The 19,898-nt window shown below is 34.5% G+C and overlaps 1 protein-coding gene and 1 long non-coding RNA gene across 4 annotated transcripts in view; one reads left to right on the top strand and one right to left on the bottom strand.

The window, feature by feature from the left end:
• LOC113928793 overlaps nt 1-19,898 on the bottom strand; it is a 57,970-nt gene that overhangs the window by 6,499 nt on the left and 31,573 nt on the right. Inside the window, exon 2 of the long non-coding RNA XR_003521972.1 lies at nt 19,133-19,204. This is a non-coding gene — a long non-coding RNA (uncharacterized LOC113928793). The remainder of the gene's footprint in view (nt 1-19,132; nt 19,205-19,898) is intronic.
• Nucleotides 1-19,898, top strand: part of FNIP1 (folliculin interacting protein 1) — a 154,305-nt gene that overhangs the window by 108,168 nt on the left and 26,239 nt on the right. For all 3 annotated transcript variants that reach the window (XM_027604862.1, XM_027604865.1, XM_027604863.1), the window contains 5 exons: nt 40-175; nt 2,312-2,513; nt 6,396-6,481; nt 18,134-18,280; nt 19,125-19,294. In XM_027604862.1, the coding sequence (XP_027460663.1) occupies nt 40-175; nt 2,312-2,513; nt 6,396-6,481; nt 18,134-18,280; nt 19,125-19,294 (741 nt within the window). The remainder of the gene's footprint in view (nt 1-39; nt 176-2,311; nt 2,514-6,395; nt 6,482-18,133; nt 18,281-19,124; nt 19,295-19,898) is intronic.

Here is a 19,898-nt window from a genome sequence, read left to right as displayed (position 1 = left end):
GATGCTTACATTATACTTGTTTTTATTTTGACGTGTCAGCATCTCTCAGCAGCTTGCTTATTACACCATTTCCCTCTCCAAACTCTTCACTTACCCGGAGTTGTGCCAGCAGTTACCAGCGACGTTGGCGACGCAGCCAAACAACAAGTTTGGAGAATGGGGTATTTCCTAGATGGTAAGTTGGAACCTTCACTTTATAATAAAATTGAATAGTTCCTTATTTTTTTTTTGAGATTTTATTTATTTGAGAGAAAGAATGAGAGAGAGAGAGAGAGAGCAAGGTGGGGGGGTCAGAGGGAGAAGCAGACTCCCCGCTGAGCAGGGAGCCCAACTTGGGACTCAATCCGGGGACTCCAGTATCATGACCTGAGCTGAAGGCAGTTGCCCAACCAACTGAGCCACCCAGGTGCCCTGAATAGTTCCTTAAACACAATTCTGAAATTTTTTTTTTTTTTTTTTTTTTTTAGAGCCTGGGCTTGTATTTTGTGTATTTTAAGCCTTGAAACTATTTAAATGTATTACATTTTAAAAATTATTGGTAGTTTTAACCGGTATTAGTGTATAGTTCAGTGGCTTTATAAGTACCTTCACATTGTTATGCAACCATCGTCACTATTCCTGTCCAGAACTTTTTTATTTCCCCAGACTGAAGCTGTATGCATTAAATAGTAACTCCCTATTCCTCCCCACCCTTGGCTCCTGGCATCTACCATTCAAAAAATTATTTTTTGTCTCTCTGAATTTGAGAAATACTCTAGAAACCTCATATAAGTAGAATCATAAAATAATTGTCCTTTTATGTGTAGCTTATTTCACTTAGCTTGTCTTCAAGGGTCATCCATGTTGTTGCATGTTTAAGGATTTTATCCCTTTTTAGGGCTGATTAATATTCCATTGTATGTATGTATCACATTTTATTTATCCACTTATCTGTTGATGGACATTTGGTTTGCTTCCACCTAGCTTTGCACAGTGACAGCAGCGTAGCCAATGGAGTTTATCCAAGGTGCGATTATTGCTAATTGGATTGCTTCCACCTTTTGGCTTTTGCAATAATGCTGATATGAACGTGGGTATACAAATACCCTGTTTGAGTCCCTCCTTTCATTCTTTTTGGGTATATACCCAGAAGTGGAATTGCTGGGTGATAGGGTAATTCTATGGTTAAATTTTTGAAGAAATTCCATACTGTTTTCTACAGTGGCTGTTCCATTTTTACATTCTTACCACAAATGCACAAGAATTCTAATTTCCCCACATTCTTTCCAATAGTCATTTTTTGTTTTTTTGGATAATAGCCATCCTAGTGGGTGTGAAGTGGTATCTCGTTGTTTTGATTTGCATTTCACTAATGGCTAGTGATACTGAGTATGTTTTTATGTGCTTTTTGGCTGTCTGTCTGTCTTTTGGAGAAATGTCTGTACAAGTGTTGTGCTCATTTTTTATTTAGGTTGTTTGATTTTTTTGTTGTTGAGGTATAGGAGTTCCTTATATATTCTAGATACTAATCCTTTATCAGACATATGCTTGGCAGTATTTTTTCCCATTCCATGGGTAGTCTGTTCATTCTGTTGACAGTGTCCTTTGATACACAGCAGTTTTTAATTTTATGTAGTCCAGTTTATCTCTTTTTTCTTTTGGTATCTGTACTTTTGGGTGTCATATCCAGGAAGTCATTGCCAAATTCAATATCATAAACTTTTACCCTATTTTTTTCTAAAAGTTTTATAGTTTTAACTCTTCTGTTTAGGTGTTTGATTAATGTACTGCATGTTTTGATATTTCAGTTTTTCATGTTTGTAATTAGGCAAGTTAATTCATTCTTTTTTTTTTTGCAAGTTAATTCATTCTTGAAAGATCTTTTTTTTAGTCTATGTTAAGCAACTATAGATAATGCAGCTTCTTGTTTCCCCTTTTACTTCCATTAGTCCTTGATTTTTTAAATTTTATTTCTGGAATCAAAAGGAGAAACACAAATAGATCATAGCAGAGTGAATTATATCAGACTCATCTATAAACCTAAAAATTCAGGCATTTTTAGATTGGTTATGAATTGGAGGTTATCTCCTTTTTTAGTGATTTCTAATTGAACAAAAATGTTCCCAATTTGACTCTGTTAAAATTTCCTATAGAAAAGTGAGCATGAAGGAATAGCCAGTAGATTTCTTAAAGAGATAACAGTTGATATGCATTTTTAGATTTACTTGATAAAACAGAAAAAGGTCTTTAGTCTACATTTAATTAGCAAGGAATTAAATTGTGAATTTAATTATTTTTGTATTTTTTAATTAAAAAAACATTTATTTTTAAGGTCTATAGAAGAAAGCTTTAATCTGTCAGATGAAAGCTGTGGCCCTAATCCAGGAATTGTGAGGAAAAAGAAGATTGCAATTGGGGTAATCTTTTCATTATCCAAAGATGAAGATGAAAATAACAAATTTAATGAATTCTTTTTTTCACATTTTCCTCTCTTTGAAAGCCACATGAACAAACTAAAGAGTGCAATAGAACAGGTGAGCACAGTCATATTGTTGGTTTGTTTATGTCTTTTATTTTCCTCTGAATCTTATTCTCCTAGTTTAGTATTATGTTTATTCACTTGGCAGAAAAATTAACAGCCACAGTGCAAGTATCCTACAAAGTGCTCTGGAGATGCAAAATAGACTTCAACTCTTTTCAAGGAGCTTACTACTTAATAAATGTTATAAAGTCATTCATCTGTTCATTCAATAAATGTCTGAGGGCCTGTAGTGTGGCAAGCACTAGCAACTGAAGATAATATGGGAAAAAGCAACACTCTGGACCTCATGAGACAGGAAACAAACAAATGGATATATATGTTTTTTTTAATTTTATTATTATTATAATTTTTTTTTTTGAGAGAGAGAGAGAGAGCATGCGTGCACAAGCAGGGAGAAGGGCAGAGGAAGAGGGAGAGAGAGAATCTTAGGCAGGCTCCATGCCCAGCGCAGAGCCTGATGCAGGGCTCTGTCTCATGACCCTGAGATCATGACCTGAGCCAAAATCAAGAGTCAGACACTTAACCAATTAAGCCACCCACGTGCCCCAAATATATGATTTTTGATGATAAATGCTGTGGAGAAAAATAAAACAGGTTTATAAGGAATGCTGGATGGAGTTCTTCTAATTTTTGTTGGCTGGTCATGAAGGCTCCTGATAAAATGACATTTGATCCAGAGATATGGAAGAAGTGAGGTACAGTTATCTGAGGGAAGAATTTTCCAGGCTGGGGCAAAGGACTGTGTCAGGAATAACCCTGATGCTTGAGCAAAGTAAGGAGGCCAAAGTGGCTGGTTTAGAAGAAACTTCAGATTATGTAGGGACTTTTAGGATACCATTGTAAGAGCACTGGCATTTACTCTTAAGAAAGACGGGAAATCATTGGAGAGTTTCAAGCAGAGGAATGACATTATTTATGAGGATCACTCTTACTGCTTGTGAAGAATAGATTTCTAGAGGCAAAGGTGGATGCTGTGGGAACCAGTTAGGAGGTTGTTGCAGTGATCCGGTGAGAGATGGTGGATACTCAAACCAATTTAGTTAGAATTGATGAGCATTGGTTGAATTCTGGATATGTTCTGAAAATAGAGCTAATGAGACTAGTTGATGAACTGAATTGGGGTATACGAGAAAGAAAACAGTACAGGTTGGCTTGAGATTTTTCACTTGAGCAGTAAGAAGGATGGAGTTGCCAGTACTAAAATGGCACAGGTTGGGTGGAGGAAAGTCAGGTGTTTGAAATGCCTCTTGGACATCTAAGTGGTTATATGAGTCTAGAGTTGAGGGAAAAGGTCCAGGCTAGATAGTCAACAATGTATTAATGGCACTTAAAGCCATGAAACTGAGGGATAGAAGAAAGGAGAGGAGATCCTAGGCTTGATTTGGGGAGCATTTCAGCAGTTAAAATTGGAAGAGTTGAGAAAGAACCACAGAAGGAAATGGGATTGGCCATTCAAGTAATAGGAAAAAGAATATAGAATACTTTTTTGAGGGGAGCCAAATGAATGAAATGTTTTAAGAAGGTAGGAGTGATCAGTTGTGTCTCATGCTGCTGATAGTGTATATAATAAATTTATATACAAGTAAGAAGATGGTGAATACAAGATAGGACATAAGAATAAAAAAGACAAGCAAAGTTGTTCATAGAAAATGACTTCCTATTGAGAAGATGTTTCATCCAGACTGCGTCTTAAAGGATATGTTGGATTTTTTAAACATAAAGCTTTGAAAATTGGATATAGCTGAATAGCAAGAAAATTGCCACCCAAAAATAACTCTGTAACATTTTGCTGAAAGCCTTCCCAGGCCTTTTCTATGTATATTGTTTTTTTACTTCATTGGGATTGTTCTGTGTCCATATTATAATGATGTGGCCTATTAAAAAATTCATCATTGTAACATATACACTTCTCATGTCATTGTAAAGTGTTCTTAAATATACTTGAGAGGATTTCCTCAAGTTAAGTAACAGTTTTTCTATTAAGTCATTTCTACTTTTTCACAATTATTTCTACACTGTAATTAACATCATGGTGAAGTTTCCGTATTATTTTTAAGAAGATTCCCAGGAAGTTAAAGTAATGAATCAGTGGGTATAAGTAAATTCTTAATCCCATTGACAGTATGTGGAAGGGAAAGGATAGAGGGGTAGTGGATGGTATGGCTGGCAGAATTAATGGGAGCCAGACCACAAAGAATCTAGAATGCTAGCCGGAAGTTTTGACTTTGTTATTAAAGCTGTCTCCAAATCATGCTTTAGGAAGATTAATTTAGCAGTATGTTTTTTAAGAGTGTAGAGTAAGAGGCTAGAGAGAGGAAGACCAATTAGAAAGGTCTAGAAAGCAGAGGATGCATTTCAGTAGCCCAGCAGTGACTGAGGCTCATCTGCCTCTAGAGAATACACTGATGTTTGTTATTCACATTAAATCCGTCAAAGGACAAATAGATCATTAGCAGTACATCTTTATTTGAACAAATGAGTAAAGGCCATTTTCACTTAGGCTTTTGGAAGTTAGACCTTGGTGACATTTTCTTCAGTTGGCGGCTGTCCCTTTTTGTAAAAAATCTGATGTTGCCAAAGTCAGTACACATAATATTTAGCTGCAGCTGAACTGACGTTTTGAGCTACTGGGAGAATTGGTTCAAGTTTTCTATAAAACTTGAAATAGGCAATATAGAACTCATTAAAGATTACTTTTTAAATGTTTTAATGCTTTGACCATTTTATAATCTAAAAGCGTACATTGCAGTACTTACAGTTTTGATATTTGTTCAACAAGTTTAACATCTCATTTCTTATTATAGCTGAAAGATAAAGCTTAATGAATGAATACCTTTATATAAATAAACAGAACTTAATTAATTTTAAAAGTTCTATAGTTGTTAATTAACTATAGAAAATAGTAAACACTGGACCGTCCAAAGAAGTTTTCTTTTAGGGCCAGTTTTGACAGTATCGCTTATTTGTTTTTTGTTTTTTGTTTTTTTTTTAAATGAAAATATATGGATTTTGTTTCTGGGTACCTTGGGAACTATTTTGAAGTTTGTGCTTTTGAGATCTATACTGTAATTTTAAATTTTTACTGCTGGTAAAATTAAGAATAGTGTTCAATTCTAGCTAAAGAATATTCACTTTTTTTTAAATAAATTGGGAATCTCAACAGTTTGTAAAAACACAAAGTTTCACTTTTACCTTGTGAAGCTTTTGGGTGTACATGCACATGATTTCTGGTCTTAAAGTAGTCTGACCTCTGAAATATATGTTTAAATTTTTTTTAAATTGATTTTTGATTACCTAAGTAATGCAGAAATCCATTCTCTTTAAAATGTCTAAAAAATTACAAAGTTCTTTTTGACATTCATATCCTAATCGTGATCCAGTTTTTGTCCATGTAAATCAAGGCCTCTCAACCTTGGCTAAATATGTTTTTAAGAAAGCAAATATTATTAACAACTTGAGATATCTTTCAGTAGAATCCTGATGTTTTAGATTTTTAAAAATGTTTACTTAACAAGCCATTATTCGTGAAAATACTAGAGCAAGCCATGAGCTGTTGTTACTGAGGTATCGTTGTATCTTGCTCTGTAGTAAAAAAAAAAAAAAGTAGTTTTATGTCAACATCAGTTTTTTTGTGTGTGTGTTGATATTCTGCCATTTGACAGGTACAATAAGAGATTTAACATTTGAAAATTTTGAATTTTGTTATAATTGTTAATGATCAAAGATGCAAAAAAGAAAGCCACTATAAATGTACATGCCCTCTTTACGTGATGGTAGAGTGTTGTGGAAATAAGTGATTTTGTCTTTCACTTTTTTTTCCTCCCATTTTTTGCCTGTGATCAGTGTAAAAATTAACTATTTCATTGCTTCCAAGGCTATGAAAATGAGCCGGAGATCAGCAGATGCCAGTCAGAGGAGTTTGGCATATAATCGAATAGTTGATGCCCTAAATGAATTCAGGTACATATTCTCCAGCTTTTCATAATTTAGAGTTGTGTAGCAGTGTACACAGGAAGATTTATTTATTTTCTTTAGCTTATTCTAATAAAATTTAGTTCTTTAAATTTCTTGGTCTCATGAACAAAAGAGGGTATAATTCAGTAGGTCACTGGCTTCTGTTATTAAATATCAAATGTCCTAGGGATTCAAGCACATTTGAGATTCATCAGTGGTATGGTTTTTAGTACCAAACCATTATAGGAGCAAATATGACTAGAGGAGACCCTTGTTCCCCAGAAACATGCTTTGTCCTCTCTCTTGGGTTAAGTGTACCACTTAAGGTTTATTATTACCAGTAGTTTATCTCATTTTTAGAAAAACTGGCTATGTGTTTGTTCATTAACGACTCTGTGGTCCCATATTGGGACAGGGATCTTCTAGAATTGTTGATTTAAATGGACTATTACATTTTGAAGTGAGAGCCTATTTTAGCTTGTGCTGTTTCAGGATTGTTATGGTGAAACTTCAGGCATGTCATACACATCCAGACACACACACACACACACCGACACACACACACACACACACATCTTTTGTTAATGGAGATGACTAATGAGTGGTGTATTTAGTAAATTTGACAGTAAGGGAAAACCTATGTTTGTTTCCAACTTTGCTTGTTTTTTAGTTTTCATTTTTCTCATACTGTGTTAGAGTAAACCACAGTGAAGATAAATCTGGTGTCTTTTTTTTTTAACTTCTCTCAAAATGAGAGACTTCATTGCCTCAACAGTGTTCTGTGTAATTTTTGAAATTGGGTTATAGAAAAGCATTAAGTGGAAATTGCATGGTAAAAATAACCTAACCAATATGGAGTGTTTTATCATGTTTTTAACTTACTTAAATGGAAAAGGTTTACTTTATGGCTATCGTGTAATAACCATCCACTGGACTCAATTATTGAGAAGGATAAAATTTACTAGTCATTCATCTTTTATTTACTGTAATTTTTAGGATAAAAGGCATTAAAAGTAAGCTTAAAAATCTTCCATTTTTGTTCAGTAAACTCAGTGATAAGGGGAAATGTAAAGAAAAACAAATTAGAGAAGTCAATTTCAACCTGTATTCTTTCTTTTTTTTGTCTTTAGAGGAAATAATTTGCACAAATGAAAATTATATGGAAGCTAATGTTTCTCCTATTTTTATGTTTTAGCATATTAACTTCAGGCCTTTCCTAAGTTATTGAATGAAGCATGCTAACAAATACTGTAATAAAGTATTAAAATTTTTTATAGTTTTAAAAAACCACATAACATTAAATTTGATGTCTTAACCATTTTTAAGTATACAGCTCAATAGTATGTATAACAAAATTCTAGAACTTTTTCATCTTGGAACACTGAAAACTATATACAGTGAACACTAATTCAGTAATATAATATTTTTAATCAGTGTTCAGTTCATTGGCATCTTTGCTCTTTATTAATTATATGTAGAATTATTCATAATTTTATTTGTTCATACCTGTATCTTAAGAATTCAGATTGCTACATTTCAGGTGCTGTTTATAATTAAATCAAAACTTTATAATAAATGTTTCTTATAGATGAAGTATATGGAAAATAAAAATATACTCCCTCAGCATTTCTAGATGGAATTTAGAACAGTTTTTTTTAAAAGATTTATTTATTTATTTATTTATTTATTTATTTATTTATTTATTTATTTATTTATTTTAAAGAGAGAGAGTGTGAGCGTGTGCTCTGCATGCACACACAATCACGGGGAGGGGCAGAGGGATTGAGAGAATCTCAAGCAGACTCTGCGCTGAGCGCCGAGCTGGACACGGGGTCCATGTCACCACCCTGAGATCATGACCTGAGCAGAAATCAAGAGTCAGACACAAACTGTTTGCGCTGCCCAGGCACCCCTATAATAGTAATTCTTGAAGTTAGGTAATATGAGCCCCCCAACTTTGTTCTTCCCCTTCAATGTTATTTTGGTTATTCTAGGTCTTTTGCCTCTTCATATAAACTTTAGAATCAGTTTGTTGATATCCGCAAAATAACTTGCTGTGATTTTGATTGAGATTGTATTGAATATCTAGATCATATTGGGAAGATTTGGCATTTTAGTAATAGTGAGTCTTCCTATCCATGAAGATGGAATATCTCTCCATTTATTTAGATATTCTTTGATTCCTTAAATCAGAGTTTTTAATGTGTTTTTTTTCCTATAGATCTTGTACTTTTGATGGGTAGGGGAGAGGGGCAGAGGAAAAGAGAGAATCTTAAGCAGTCTCCACGCCCAGTGCCTAGCCTGACATAGGGCTTGATCTCATGACCCGAGCCAAAATCAAGAATTGGACGCTTAACCGACTGAGCCAACCAGGCGCCCCAGATCTTGTACATTTTTAAAGATTCATACCTAAATACCTAAATATTTAAAGATTAATACCTAAATAAGACTTAATACCCAAATAAAGATTAATACCCAAATACTTCCTAAATACCTAAATATTAATACCTAAATGTTTTTTGATGTTAACATAAATGATATTGTATTTATAATTTCAAATTTCACCTGTTCATTGCTGGCATATAGGAAAGCAGTGAACTTTTGTATATATGTGTATAATTTTTTGAAGTATAGTTGACATACAGTGTTCTATTAATTTCATGTGTACAACATGATGATTTGAGAGTTCTACAGCATTACTCAGTGTTCATCATGGTAAGTGTAGTCACCATCAGTGTTATTAACAATATTATTGGCTATACTCCTATGCCGTACTTTTCATCTTTGTGACTTTTTTATTTTATAACTTTAAATTAGCACTTCTTAATCCCTTCACCTATTTCACCCATCTCCCCACACCATCCCCTGTGGCAACCACCAGCTTATTCTCTGTTTATGAGTTTGTTTCTGTTTGTTCATTTATTTTGTTTTTTAGGCTCTACCTATAAGTGAAATCATGTAATATTTGTATTTTTCTGATTTATTTCACTTAGCATAATTAACACTCTCTAGGTCTATCCATGTTGTCCCTGACCTTTGTATAGTAACCTTAGCTGTGACCTTGCTGTAATCACTTATTAATTCCAGCAGGGTTTTGGGCGTTGGTTTTTTCTTTTTTAATAGTGCATGAGCAGCCCAGGGCCGGGGCAGGGGGTGCAGAGGGAGAGAGAGAATCTTAAGTAGTCTCTATGCCCAGCACAGAGCCTACCAACATGGGGCTGATCTCACAACCCTGAGACTGTGACCTGAGCTGAAATCAAGAGTACAGCTCTCAACCAACTGAGCCAACCAGGCGCCCTCCCTTGTACCATATTTTAGTGGGAAAGCTTCAAGATCCTCACAGTTAAGCATGGTGTTAATTGTAACTTGTTGTAGATAATCTTTATCAAGTTAAAGAAGTTTCCTTTAGGGCACCTGGGTGGCTGGCTCAGTTAGTTAAGCATTTATTTGCCTTTGGCCTGGGTGGCGATCCCAGGATATTGGGATTAAGCCAGGTGTCAGGCTCCCTGCTCAGCAGGGGTCTGCTTCTCCCTCTCCCTCTGTGTTCTCTCTCTCTCTCTCTCAAGTAAATAAATAAAGTCTTAAAAGAAAAGTCTCCTTTATTCCTAGTTTGGTGAGAGTTATTAATTACTGATTTAATTTCTTTAATAAGTATAAGACTCTTCAGGTTATCTCTATCTTATGTAATTTTTGGTACTTCTAGGTGTCTCACGGTCCATTCCAGTCAATAAATTGGTGGGTGTAGAGTTCATTTTTGCTTAATTATCCTATAATTGTTCATCAGTTAGTAGTGATGACCCATCTTTCATTTCTTATATCAGTAATTTGTGTCATTTCTCTTTTTTCTTGGTTATGTTGTATAGAAGTTTATCACTTTTATTTATCTTTTCAAAGAACTAGGTTTAATTTTTTTGACTTTTAATTGGTTGGTATTCTGTTTTCAATTTCAATGATTCCTGAGCTAATTTTTAATATTTCTTTTCTTCTACTTGCTTTAGTTTTATGTTGCTCGTCTTTCTTTAGTTTCCCAAAATTAAAGCTGAGATTATTGCTTTCAGATGTTTCTTCTTTTTTGATATATGCATTTAATGCTATAGATTTTCCTTTATGCACTGTTTTTGTTAACATACCCCAAATTTTGTTAAATTGATTTTCTTTTAGTTCAAAATATTTATTTTTTATTTTATTTTATTTTTTAAAAGATTTTATTTATTTATTTGACGGAGAGAGACACAGGGAGAGAGGGAACACAAGCAAGGGGAGTGGGAGATGGAGAAGCAGGCTTCCCGCTGAGCAGGGGGCCCGACGTGGGGCTCTGTCTCAGGACCCCGGGATCATGACCTGAGCTGAAGGTGGAGGCTCGACCCACTGAGCCACCCAGGTGCCCGGTAGTTCAAAATATTTTTTAATTTCTCTTGCGATTTTTTTCTTTGACCCATGTGCCGTTTAGAAATGTGTTGTTAAATCGCAAAGCATTTCTTTCTCTTACTGATTTCTATTTTAATTCCATTGTGGTCTAAAAGTATATACTGTATGATTTCTACAAATTTCTTTTAAATTTGTTAAGGTGTGTTCATGGCCTAGAATGTGGTTTATTTTGGTGAATGTTCCATGTACACTTGAGAAGAATGCGTATTCTGTTCTTGGATGAAGTATTCTGTGAATGTCAGATCCAATTTGATTGATGGTGCTTTAATATTTCCCTCCACTCTGTTTGGCTTGCATGGTGTCTGAAAAGAAATCTGATGTGATTTTTATTATTATTCCTGTATAGTTAAGGTGTTTTTTGTGTTCTGGCTTCAGATTTTCTTTTTGTCTCTTGTTTTCTATTCTGGTGTGAATATGATATGTGTAGGTGTAGATTTTTTGTTATTTATCTTGGTGCCTTATAGGCTTCTTGTATCTTTGGTTTGTTTGCTGTTGTTAATTGTTCAAAATTTTCAGCCATTATCATATACTTCATCTGTTTCTTTCTCTGTTATTCATTTGGTATTTCCATTATAAATATGGGAAATTGTGATCTTCCCACAGTTCTTTGATATTCTTTTCCATTTTTTTTATCCTTTATTCTCTTTGCTTTTTAATTTGGGAAATTCCCACTGACCTGTCTTTAAGCTCACAGATTATTCCCTCAGCTGTGTTCTGTCTGCTGATGAGCCCATGAAGGACATATTTCATTCCTGTTACAGTATTTTTGATTTCCAGCATTCTCTTTGAGTCTTTCTGAGAGTTTCCATCTCTTTGCTCACATTGCTTATATGGTTTTACATGTTATCTACTTTATTCATTAGAGCCATTTACATAACAATCATAGTTATTTTCATTTCCCTATCTGATAATAACAAATCTGTGTCTTACATCTGAGTTTGATTCTGATGCTTTGTCTTTTCAGACTGTGTTTTTATTGTCTTTTAGCAGTTTTTTTGTTGAAATGGTCTGGTGGTGAGGTTTGGGAATGGGGGAAGGAAGTGTTCTATAATCTTGTGACTAAATCTTAATTCTTTTTAGTGAGCTTGAATTCCTGGGTTTTGACCTTCAGAAGTGTTTCTTAGTCTTTTTTTGCTCCTCATAGATGAGTGAGGAAGGCTAGTAGCAGTTGAAGTTGTCTAATTGCCCATTTCTTAGGTCAGATAAGACTCTGGTATAGTTGGACTCTTGGAGGGCAGATGTTTGTTTTGGAGAATGCCCTAGGTGCACTTAAAAATTGTTACACTTCCTCCCTCTCTGAAACACAGAAGGATATTTCTTTGATCCTCATCATGGAAATCTGATGGTACTCCCTGAAAGTGTGGCAGTCTCCCTAAGACTGGTACCCAAGGAGTTTTTTAATCATTCAGTGGTAGTTCATCTTCATTGTGCCACCATTTAGTCAGTCACTGTTTAAGTATTCCTACCAATTATTGGCCGTAGAAGCATCTGCTTCAGGAAAGGTGGTCTTAGCTATGATTCTTGTTTAGTTTTCGGGGTGATGATTTATCCTCTGACCTCAGTTCTGTGATGTAGCTAAGAAAAGTCACTGATTTTCAATTTGTTCAGGCTTTTTCTTTTGAGGATTAAAGTGATTACTTCTAGGCTTTTTACATGTCAGCTGGAATTGGAAGTTTAGATATTTTTTAATCAATATTTTTATATAAGAATACACTGAATTGAAATAGAATTGCAAAATTTCCATTTAGCTAAAACTCAAATTGATTTTGTTTGGAAGTTAAATTACATTAAATACCACTGATTAAAAAGAAAAATATAGTGATGAGCTAATAACTAGGCAAACAAAACGAAAACTGTTTCCCAAACTCCTAGACTTCACATCAGTAGGTCTAGAGCCTAGCATTTTTACTTCACAGTCTGTTTGGGAATTACTAGCTTAAACTGTTTTCAAGGAGAAAAATTACCAAACCTGTACTGCTACAATGCTAGGTATCCTGCATTGTACAGTTGTGGCTGTCCAGCCCTGAGAGAGGATGTCAGAGTTAGCATTTGAGAATAATTTTACTTTGAAATAATGAGTTTCTGGGCTTAGAAATTCTTGAGAGAGATTGGATGCAATGGGAGAAGTTCTTATGTTTTATTGAAACCAAGACATGATGAACCTAATACCATAGTAAGTTAAAACATTATTATAGCTGGGTACAATGGTTATTTATGTATTTCTCATGGTTTATGGGTTTATGACAGCTTTGCTCTTCATACATTCCCTTGTAGCCCAGTTCATCTGTATTTACATAGATAGGAAATTTTATTTTAATTGCATGACTCAGAAAAAGAATTCTACAGTGATTTCTCTTTGATAAACCTATAAAATACGCCTTTGTCATGAATGTAAGTGGTTTTTGAGAAGTATGAAAAGTTTTAATCTTTTTAGTTTCTAAATTTAATCTGTAGTTTGCTTGAAAGTTCAAAGATTCTTAAGAGTTTTGCTTTTCCTCAAGTGGATAATATAACTAAAAGAAATGTGCTATGAATGATCGGGTATTTTGTTAATTTTTAAAATTTTTTATTTTATTCAAATTGTTCAGTTAACTTTAGACTGGAATTATTACAAATATGTGTTTGAACAATTCTTTTTGCTTATATGCCTAAAAGAATCCTGCAATATTCTTTTTGAGTTTCACATTTTGCAGTGTTACAAAGCAGTGAATCTTTGCCCATGCGTTTGGAACTATTACATTTACATTATTGGATTGATAGTTTCTTCTCTGCAATCACAAGCTTTGTGGAAAAAGGCCAAGAGTCTCTATTTGAGGTCTGAGGAAACTGTCGTTGTAGATCCAGCTGAGGTTACCAGAATAGTAAATATTGTCAGAAAATTCATTCCTAGTAGAATACCTGTGAGTTAATTGGTATGTTGTTAGGTAATCTATATGACCTAGCTTTAGAATTTTAATATTGTCTAGAATTTACAATATATATGAGTTGTAAAGTCATTGCAAATGTATGATTCTGTACCTTTCCTTTTGTATTAGTTTATTTTACTTCAGTCACTGTACAAATATGAAAGGCTATGTAAGTCAGTTAAGCATTCTTAAAAAATCCTAAAAATACTTTATAAGGGGTACCTGGGTGGCTCAGTGGATTAAGTGTCTGACTTCACCTCAGGGTATGATCTCAGGGTCCTGGGATTGAGCCCTGGGTCAGGCTCCACCCTCAGCAGGGAGTCTGCTTCTCCCTCTCCCTCTGCCCCCCTCAAATAAATAAACTTAAAAAAATACTTATAAACTTATAATTTTTATTAAAAGGTCTGTCAATAGAAGTACTTAAATATATCCATTTGATCCTCATTATATACAGATTGTGTATTTGTGAATTCACCTACTTGCTGAAATTTATTTATAGCCTCAAAATATACTCACAGTGCTTTTATGATCATTTGTAACATGTGCAGAGCAGTGAAAAATTTGAGTAGCCTGATACATTCCTAGATGAGATTGAACAAGACCAGTGCTCTGCCTTCTTGTTTCAGCACTCATTCTGTAAACAGGTATCCTTTTGACATGTATTTAGTGGTAGCCTTTTGGCATTTTGCACTTTTTGTTAGTGATTTTGCTATTAAAAATCACCCCAAGTGTATTGCTGAAATGCTATCTAATGTTCCAAAGTGCAAGAAAGCTATGCTATGCCTTGTAGAGAAAATACATGTAAGCTCACTCAGGCATGAGTCATAGTGCTATTGGCTGTGAATTCAGTGTTAATGAATCAGTAGTATATTAAATAAGGTGTCTTTAAACAGAAACCCACATAAAACAAGGTTATGTATTGAAGGGCTGACAAAAATGTTGATGAGAGATTCACAGGAACCTAACCATGTATTCTCCCTAGGAACAGTGATTCATTGTTCACTAATTCATTGTTTGCATCAGCTTTATAGAACATCACTGCAAATAATGAGAATCCGTCATACTTAATTTTAAAATTAAGTTATTAAAAATTAGCAATTATATAATTTTTAAAGTATGTGATTATCTGAGACCAGATGATTAATGATTTGGGGGTAGTTGAGAAGAGGAAGGAAATGATTCACATGCATGCAGAAGCCATGAAACCTAGAGAAACAGGAAGCATGTTTAGTTAGGAGCCATCTGGCAAAGATGCGGTTCTTGGATTCTCACTCAGACTTTGTGCATATCAAAGAAAACTAAATCACGTCCACAGTTCCCTTCCAACTAAAGGAGTCTTTTATTCTTTAGGGTCAGTCAGGAAAAATAAAGGGTCAGATGACTAAAAATTCTTGCTTACCACTGAAAATTAGGGTATAATCATTAGGGGAGAAGAAAGCCCTATTAGTTCTAGATTGCTGATGACAACATAGAGTTGTATATAATGAGAAGCACTATTGCAGAATTAATTTCTTTGCCTTCTTTGCATTTGATACACTCTGAGGTCAGAGTACATAGCCTTAAACACCAAATTCTAAAGCTAATGTCCTCAGTGGACCACTATACTAATGTTAGTGAACTGGCTCTGACCTATGACACATGGACTTGTAGTAGTCACAAATATGCTTAAGAAACTCATGGAAAACGAATCGATCATTTCATTCATTCATGTATACAGTGTTTCTTGTAATCAGAAAGTATATTTACATGGTTAAGAAACAAACTAAACATGCCCAGAAATCTAATAATGAAAAAGAAATGAACTCTAGCCTGTCTCTTCTAGTATCCCATTCTTACTTCCCAAGAACATTGTTTTTAACTCTTACCTATTTCTTTTGTTATTTACCTCCACATTATTAAGCAGTATACTTAATGCAGCTATTTCTTGATTTATCAATTTTGGAGCATACTTATTTCCTGCCATGACTTTATACCTGCCCATTGGTCATTTAGCTTCACTATAGCTCTGGCAGTGGCTTGTCTTCCAGTTCTGGTAAATTTTCTATTTTATCTATTTTCCTCTGTCTTCCCTCTCTTGAATTTTTTTTGTTAGTAATTGGCATTCCTTGACTGATCTTTTATATCTCTTTCATGTTTCCCTTTTTCTGAATGTATTATTTACTGTTTTCTCTGGAGTCCTTTTCTGTAAGTGTGTGTGTGTTTCCGTTTTTCTGTTTGTGTCCCTCTGTCCTTGGAGGCTTTCCCTTTGTATCAATATTGTGGTTGCCTGTCCATAGTTAAGAGCAAGGTACTAAAATATGGGTTGGGAGTTCTGCGCATAATTAGGTACAAACTGGAGAACTTCACTTTAGGGCGGTGTTTCTCAACCTGTTTTCATTATCACTTCCTGAAGGGGTATATTTAACACATTTTTTTCTCCTAATTGTGGTCCCTTCTTCCCATGATATTTCAATGCCACAAGATTTACTGTATATGTTTATATACTGTGAAAGATTCAAATATCAGGAAGGGTTTGGGCAATGTTACTTCTCTGGATTACTCAGTTGCTACGTCTGTTATTCTGTCTGTAGTCATTCTTTGGGAAAAAAGGTTATAGAAAGAGGTCACCAACCATTTACAGACCTTGAATTAATCTACCAGTTTATAGTCCTATATAACTCCTGCCCTCAGCTTTACTAGAAACTTGTGAGTCCTGAGCCTCTTCTTGTGTCAGTGGAGCAGATTAGCTCCTTTATGTACACATCCCCTTCTTTGAGCACTATAAACCAATATGTTCATCTCCCTTCACTTAACATTCCTCTCTTATGTTTTGGGTTGCACAATTTTATTAAATCTGTAATTAGAATTTTAAGATTACTCTCCATTTTTATTTGTTATAGTAGTTTTATCTGTTTTCAAATCCTTAACTGATAGTCATTTGAGACATCAGAACTGAAAGGAGATAAACACTGGTGTTTGCTTTTCCATCTTATCTGGACATCCTTAATAGGCTTTAGCATTTAGCATTTTCACATATTCCTAGTTGATACTTGAATCATATTTTTCTCTATAAAATACCTTGAACTCTTTCCATTTATTTATTTCTTTTAAAGTTCTCAGCCATGATATTATGCCCTACCAAGAACTCATAATGTGACCTGTGTTTATCACTTTTATCAATTATATTATCTCATCTTCATACTGGGTCAAGATTCAATAAAACTTGTATAGGCAAGAGAATTCTTTTCTTTTTTTGGATTCTAGGTGTTAGAGAATTATGCTGAAGTAGGTATTAGAGCTTGTAAAGATCTCAGAGAACTTTCTAGAGCTGTACTTTCTAATATAGTAGCCATTAGCCACATGTGGATGCTTAAATAAAATTTAAAATTCAGTTCATCAAACTGACCACATTTCATGTTCAGTAACCATATATGGTTAGTGGCTGCCATCTTGGATATCATAGATACAGAGCATTCCCATCTTTGCCAAAAGTTCTATCATATAGTACTGTTCTAGAGAATAGAAAGTACAGCACCATTCTGTATCTTCCAAGAGATCAGCTAGTTTCTTAAGCCTCAACTTTGTAGGAGTTTCTTAATCTAGTGAGCGTATAGGACTTGGCTGAATAGATATTAAAGTAGAAGGAAAATGATTGATACTTAAAGATATCCATGAAGCTTTAAGGAGAAAGTGCAAGTCATGGGACTAGCTGTTGTCTAAATGCAAGAGACAGCAGCCAGAAAAGCATCATCACAATTGTGCAATAATGCTCTCTTGTGCTGATTCAAGGAAAAGCTTCAGGAGGTTGAGAGTCGTAAAATAGTGTATGCAGATATAGTGTCCTCATCATCCTTCAGAATTTTACTAAAGGGTTTCAGCATGGCAACAAAATGATGCTGATAAACTATCGTTTTGAGTGGGTATATGGATAAGCTATTATCCAATTCAGAATATTTTTCTTTTGTAGGTTGTTGATAATTTGCATTATATTTAAGTATGGCATATACCTTAGAAATGTAGAGCAGGAAGGACTTTAGAAATTATCCAGTCCTATGCTCTCATTCTACAGGTGTAGGAAACTGATGCTTTAAAATAGGGAAGTAATTTACCTGAGGGGACACAGTCACTGGGGCTAGAGCCAGCCCCAGAACCAACATATTTTGAGTTCATGTGTAGAACATTTCCTGTGGTACTATGCTGGTGACAAAGAAGGAATGACTTGATTCATTGTGGCCTCTTGAAAGCTTTAATAATCTACCTGTGAGGCCCAAACTGGTAACATAAACTTTTAAGAGTATGTAATTTTGGGAACTGTGAATTTCATAATGTGTTTTCCTCTTTTTAGAACAACAATTTGTAATCTTTATACAATGCCACGAATTGGAGAGCCTGTCTGGCTTACAATGATGTCGGGGACTCCAGAAAAGAACCAGCTTTGCCATCGTTTCATGAAGGAGTTCACTTTTCTAATGGAAAATGCTTCCAAAAATCAGTATGGCTTTCTCTCTTTGTCTCTCTTTATATCTTAGATATTATTTAGTATAACTTGATATTTAGATTGTGATCAAATCTAGTTACAAAAGTGAAATAATTAACTGGGTTTTTAGGAATTATTTCTTATTATTAATAACCAAAACAATTCTAAAAGATAATTAAGAGATAGGATATGGATGAAGGCCACAGAAAACAGTAAAATGAATGAAATGAATAAAAAACAGTAAAAAGGTCTTTAATTATGTGTTAAATTAAAATTCCTGACAACTTACAGACCTCTCTGAGGCTTCCCATTTTTTGGTGAATTGCATCCACTTACACAGTTTCATTCTATAGAAAATAAGTAAAAAAAAATGAAGTGCCAGGATTCCAGTGATACATATTTAATGTGATATTTTATCATACTGTTTGCTTGTAACCATTCATCAAATTCCTAGAAGCCATCTCTTTGATGGTAGGTAAAGTTTGCTTAATACTTTCCTTCATTTTCCCATTCAGTAATTTGGAAATGTATAGTCCTGTTGGTTGATTCATTATAAACACTGAAAAGAAACCAGTTTTTCAAGTAAAATGGCATTTTTGCTTTGTAATTATGATCAGATACAGCTCTGTGTGAATACTATTTTTTATTTTAAGGATTTTTTTTTAACTCCTACCCATCCAAAAACTTTATTCTCATTTTTGTCCAGGTGACATGCCTGTCTTTTCTTCTTTCCTCTCCTTTTTTTATGCTGTTTGGCCACATGAGAGTATGTACTCTCTCTGCTTTATTCTGTCACGGCATTTTACATTAGGTTTAATGAAGGCAGAATGGAGTCTGATAGGGTGTGTTTTGTTTTCAGATTCTTACCAGCACTCATCACTGCAGTTCTGACCAATCATCTTGCCTGGGTTCCAACGGTCATGCCAAATGGACAACCACCTATAAAAATATTTTTAGAAAAACATTCCTCTCAGAGTGTGGACATGTTGGCAAAAACTCATCCATATAACCCACTTTGGGCACAACTAGGTATGTAGTCTGAAAACTCTTACATGATGCATAACACTTAAACTTTTGTGTAGCTGTCTGGAGTTATTTTATAGCAAAAACAAAAATTAAGAAACAAGATGTTCTCTTTTATCTCCTCCATTCTAAAGCACTTTTTCTTTCCTTGTCCTTTTCATGTCTGCGAAACCATCTCCATCTTTGGTCTAATATCAATTTCTTCTAGATACACAACTGCAGTGAGAGCTAGAGAAGCAGGATCATGACTGATTTACTCATAACGTCAGGGTCTTTAGGGAGTTTTAGGTTAATGTACTTTGCCTAGAAAGAATGAATCACAGTCATCTATGATAGCTAGAATAAATTTGGTTAACTGAGAAGCAGTCATTGAGATTTCTGTTTTCCACTTTTGCTTGTTTGTTGAGTAATTTTGGAAAATGTTTCCCTTATTGCGAGGCCCCGTTAAATAAATGGGTAACCCAGGAGAGAAGGGATGGTTGATGAGTTGACAGTCATTAGGAAGGTATTGTAGCATGGTGCTTAAAAGTACAGGATGTGAGTCACACAGACCACATGTGAGTCACAGTCTCTTTGTTTATAATTTGGGGATAATATGTAGTACATACTT

Source organism: Zalophus californianus, chromosome 5 (genome assembly GCF_009762305.2).
Source record: "Zalophus californianus isolate mZalCal1 chromosome 5, mZalCal1.pri.v2, whole genome shotgun sequence".
NCBI classification, from domain to species: domain Eukaryota; kingdom Metazoa; phylum Chordata; class Mammalia; order Carnivora; family Otariidae; genus Zalophus; species Zalophus californianus.
Note: the sequence above shows the minus strand (reverse complement) of the source record. Positions and strands in the feature narration are given on the sequence as shown.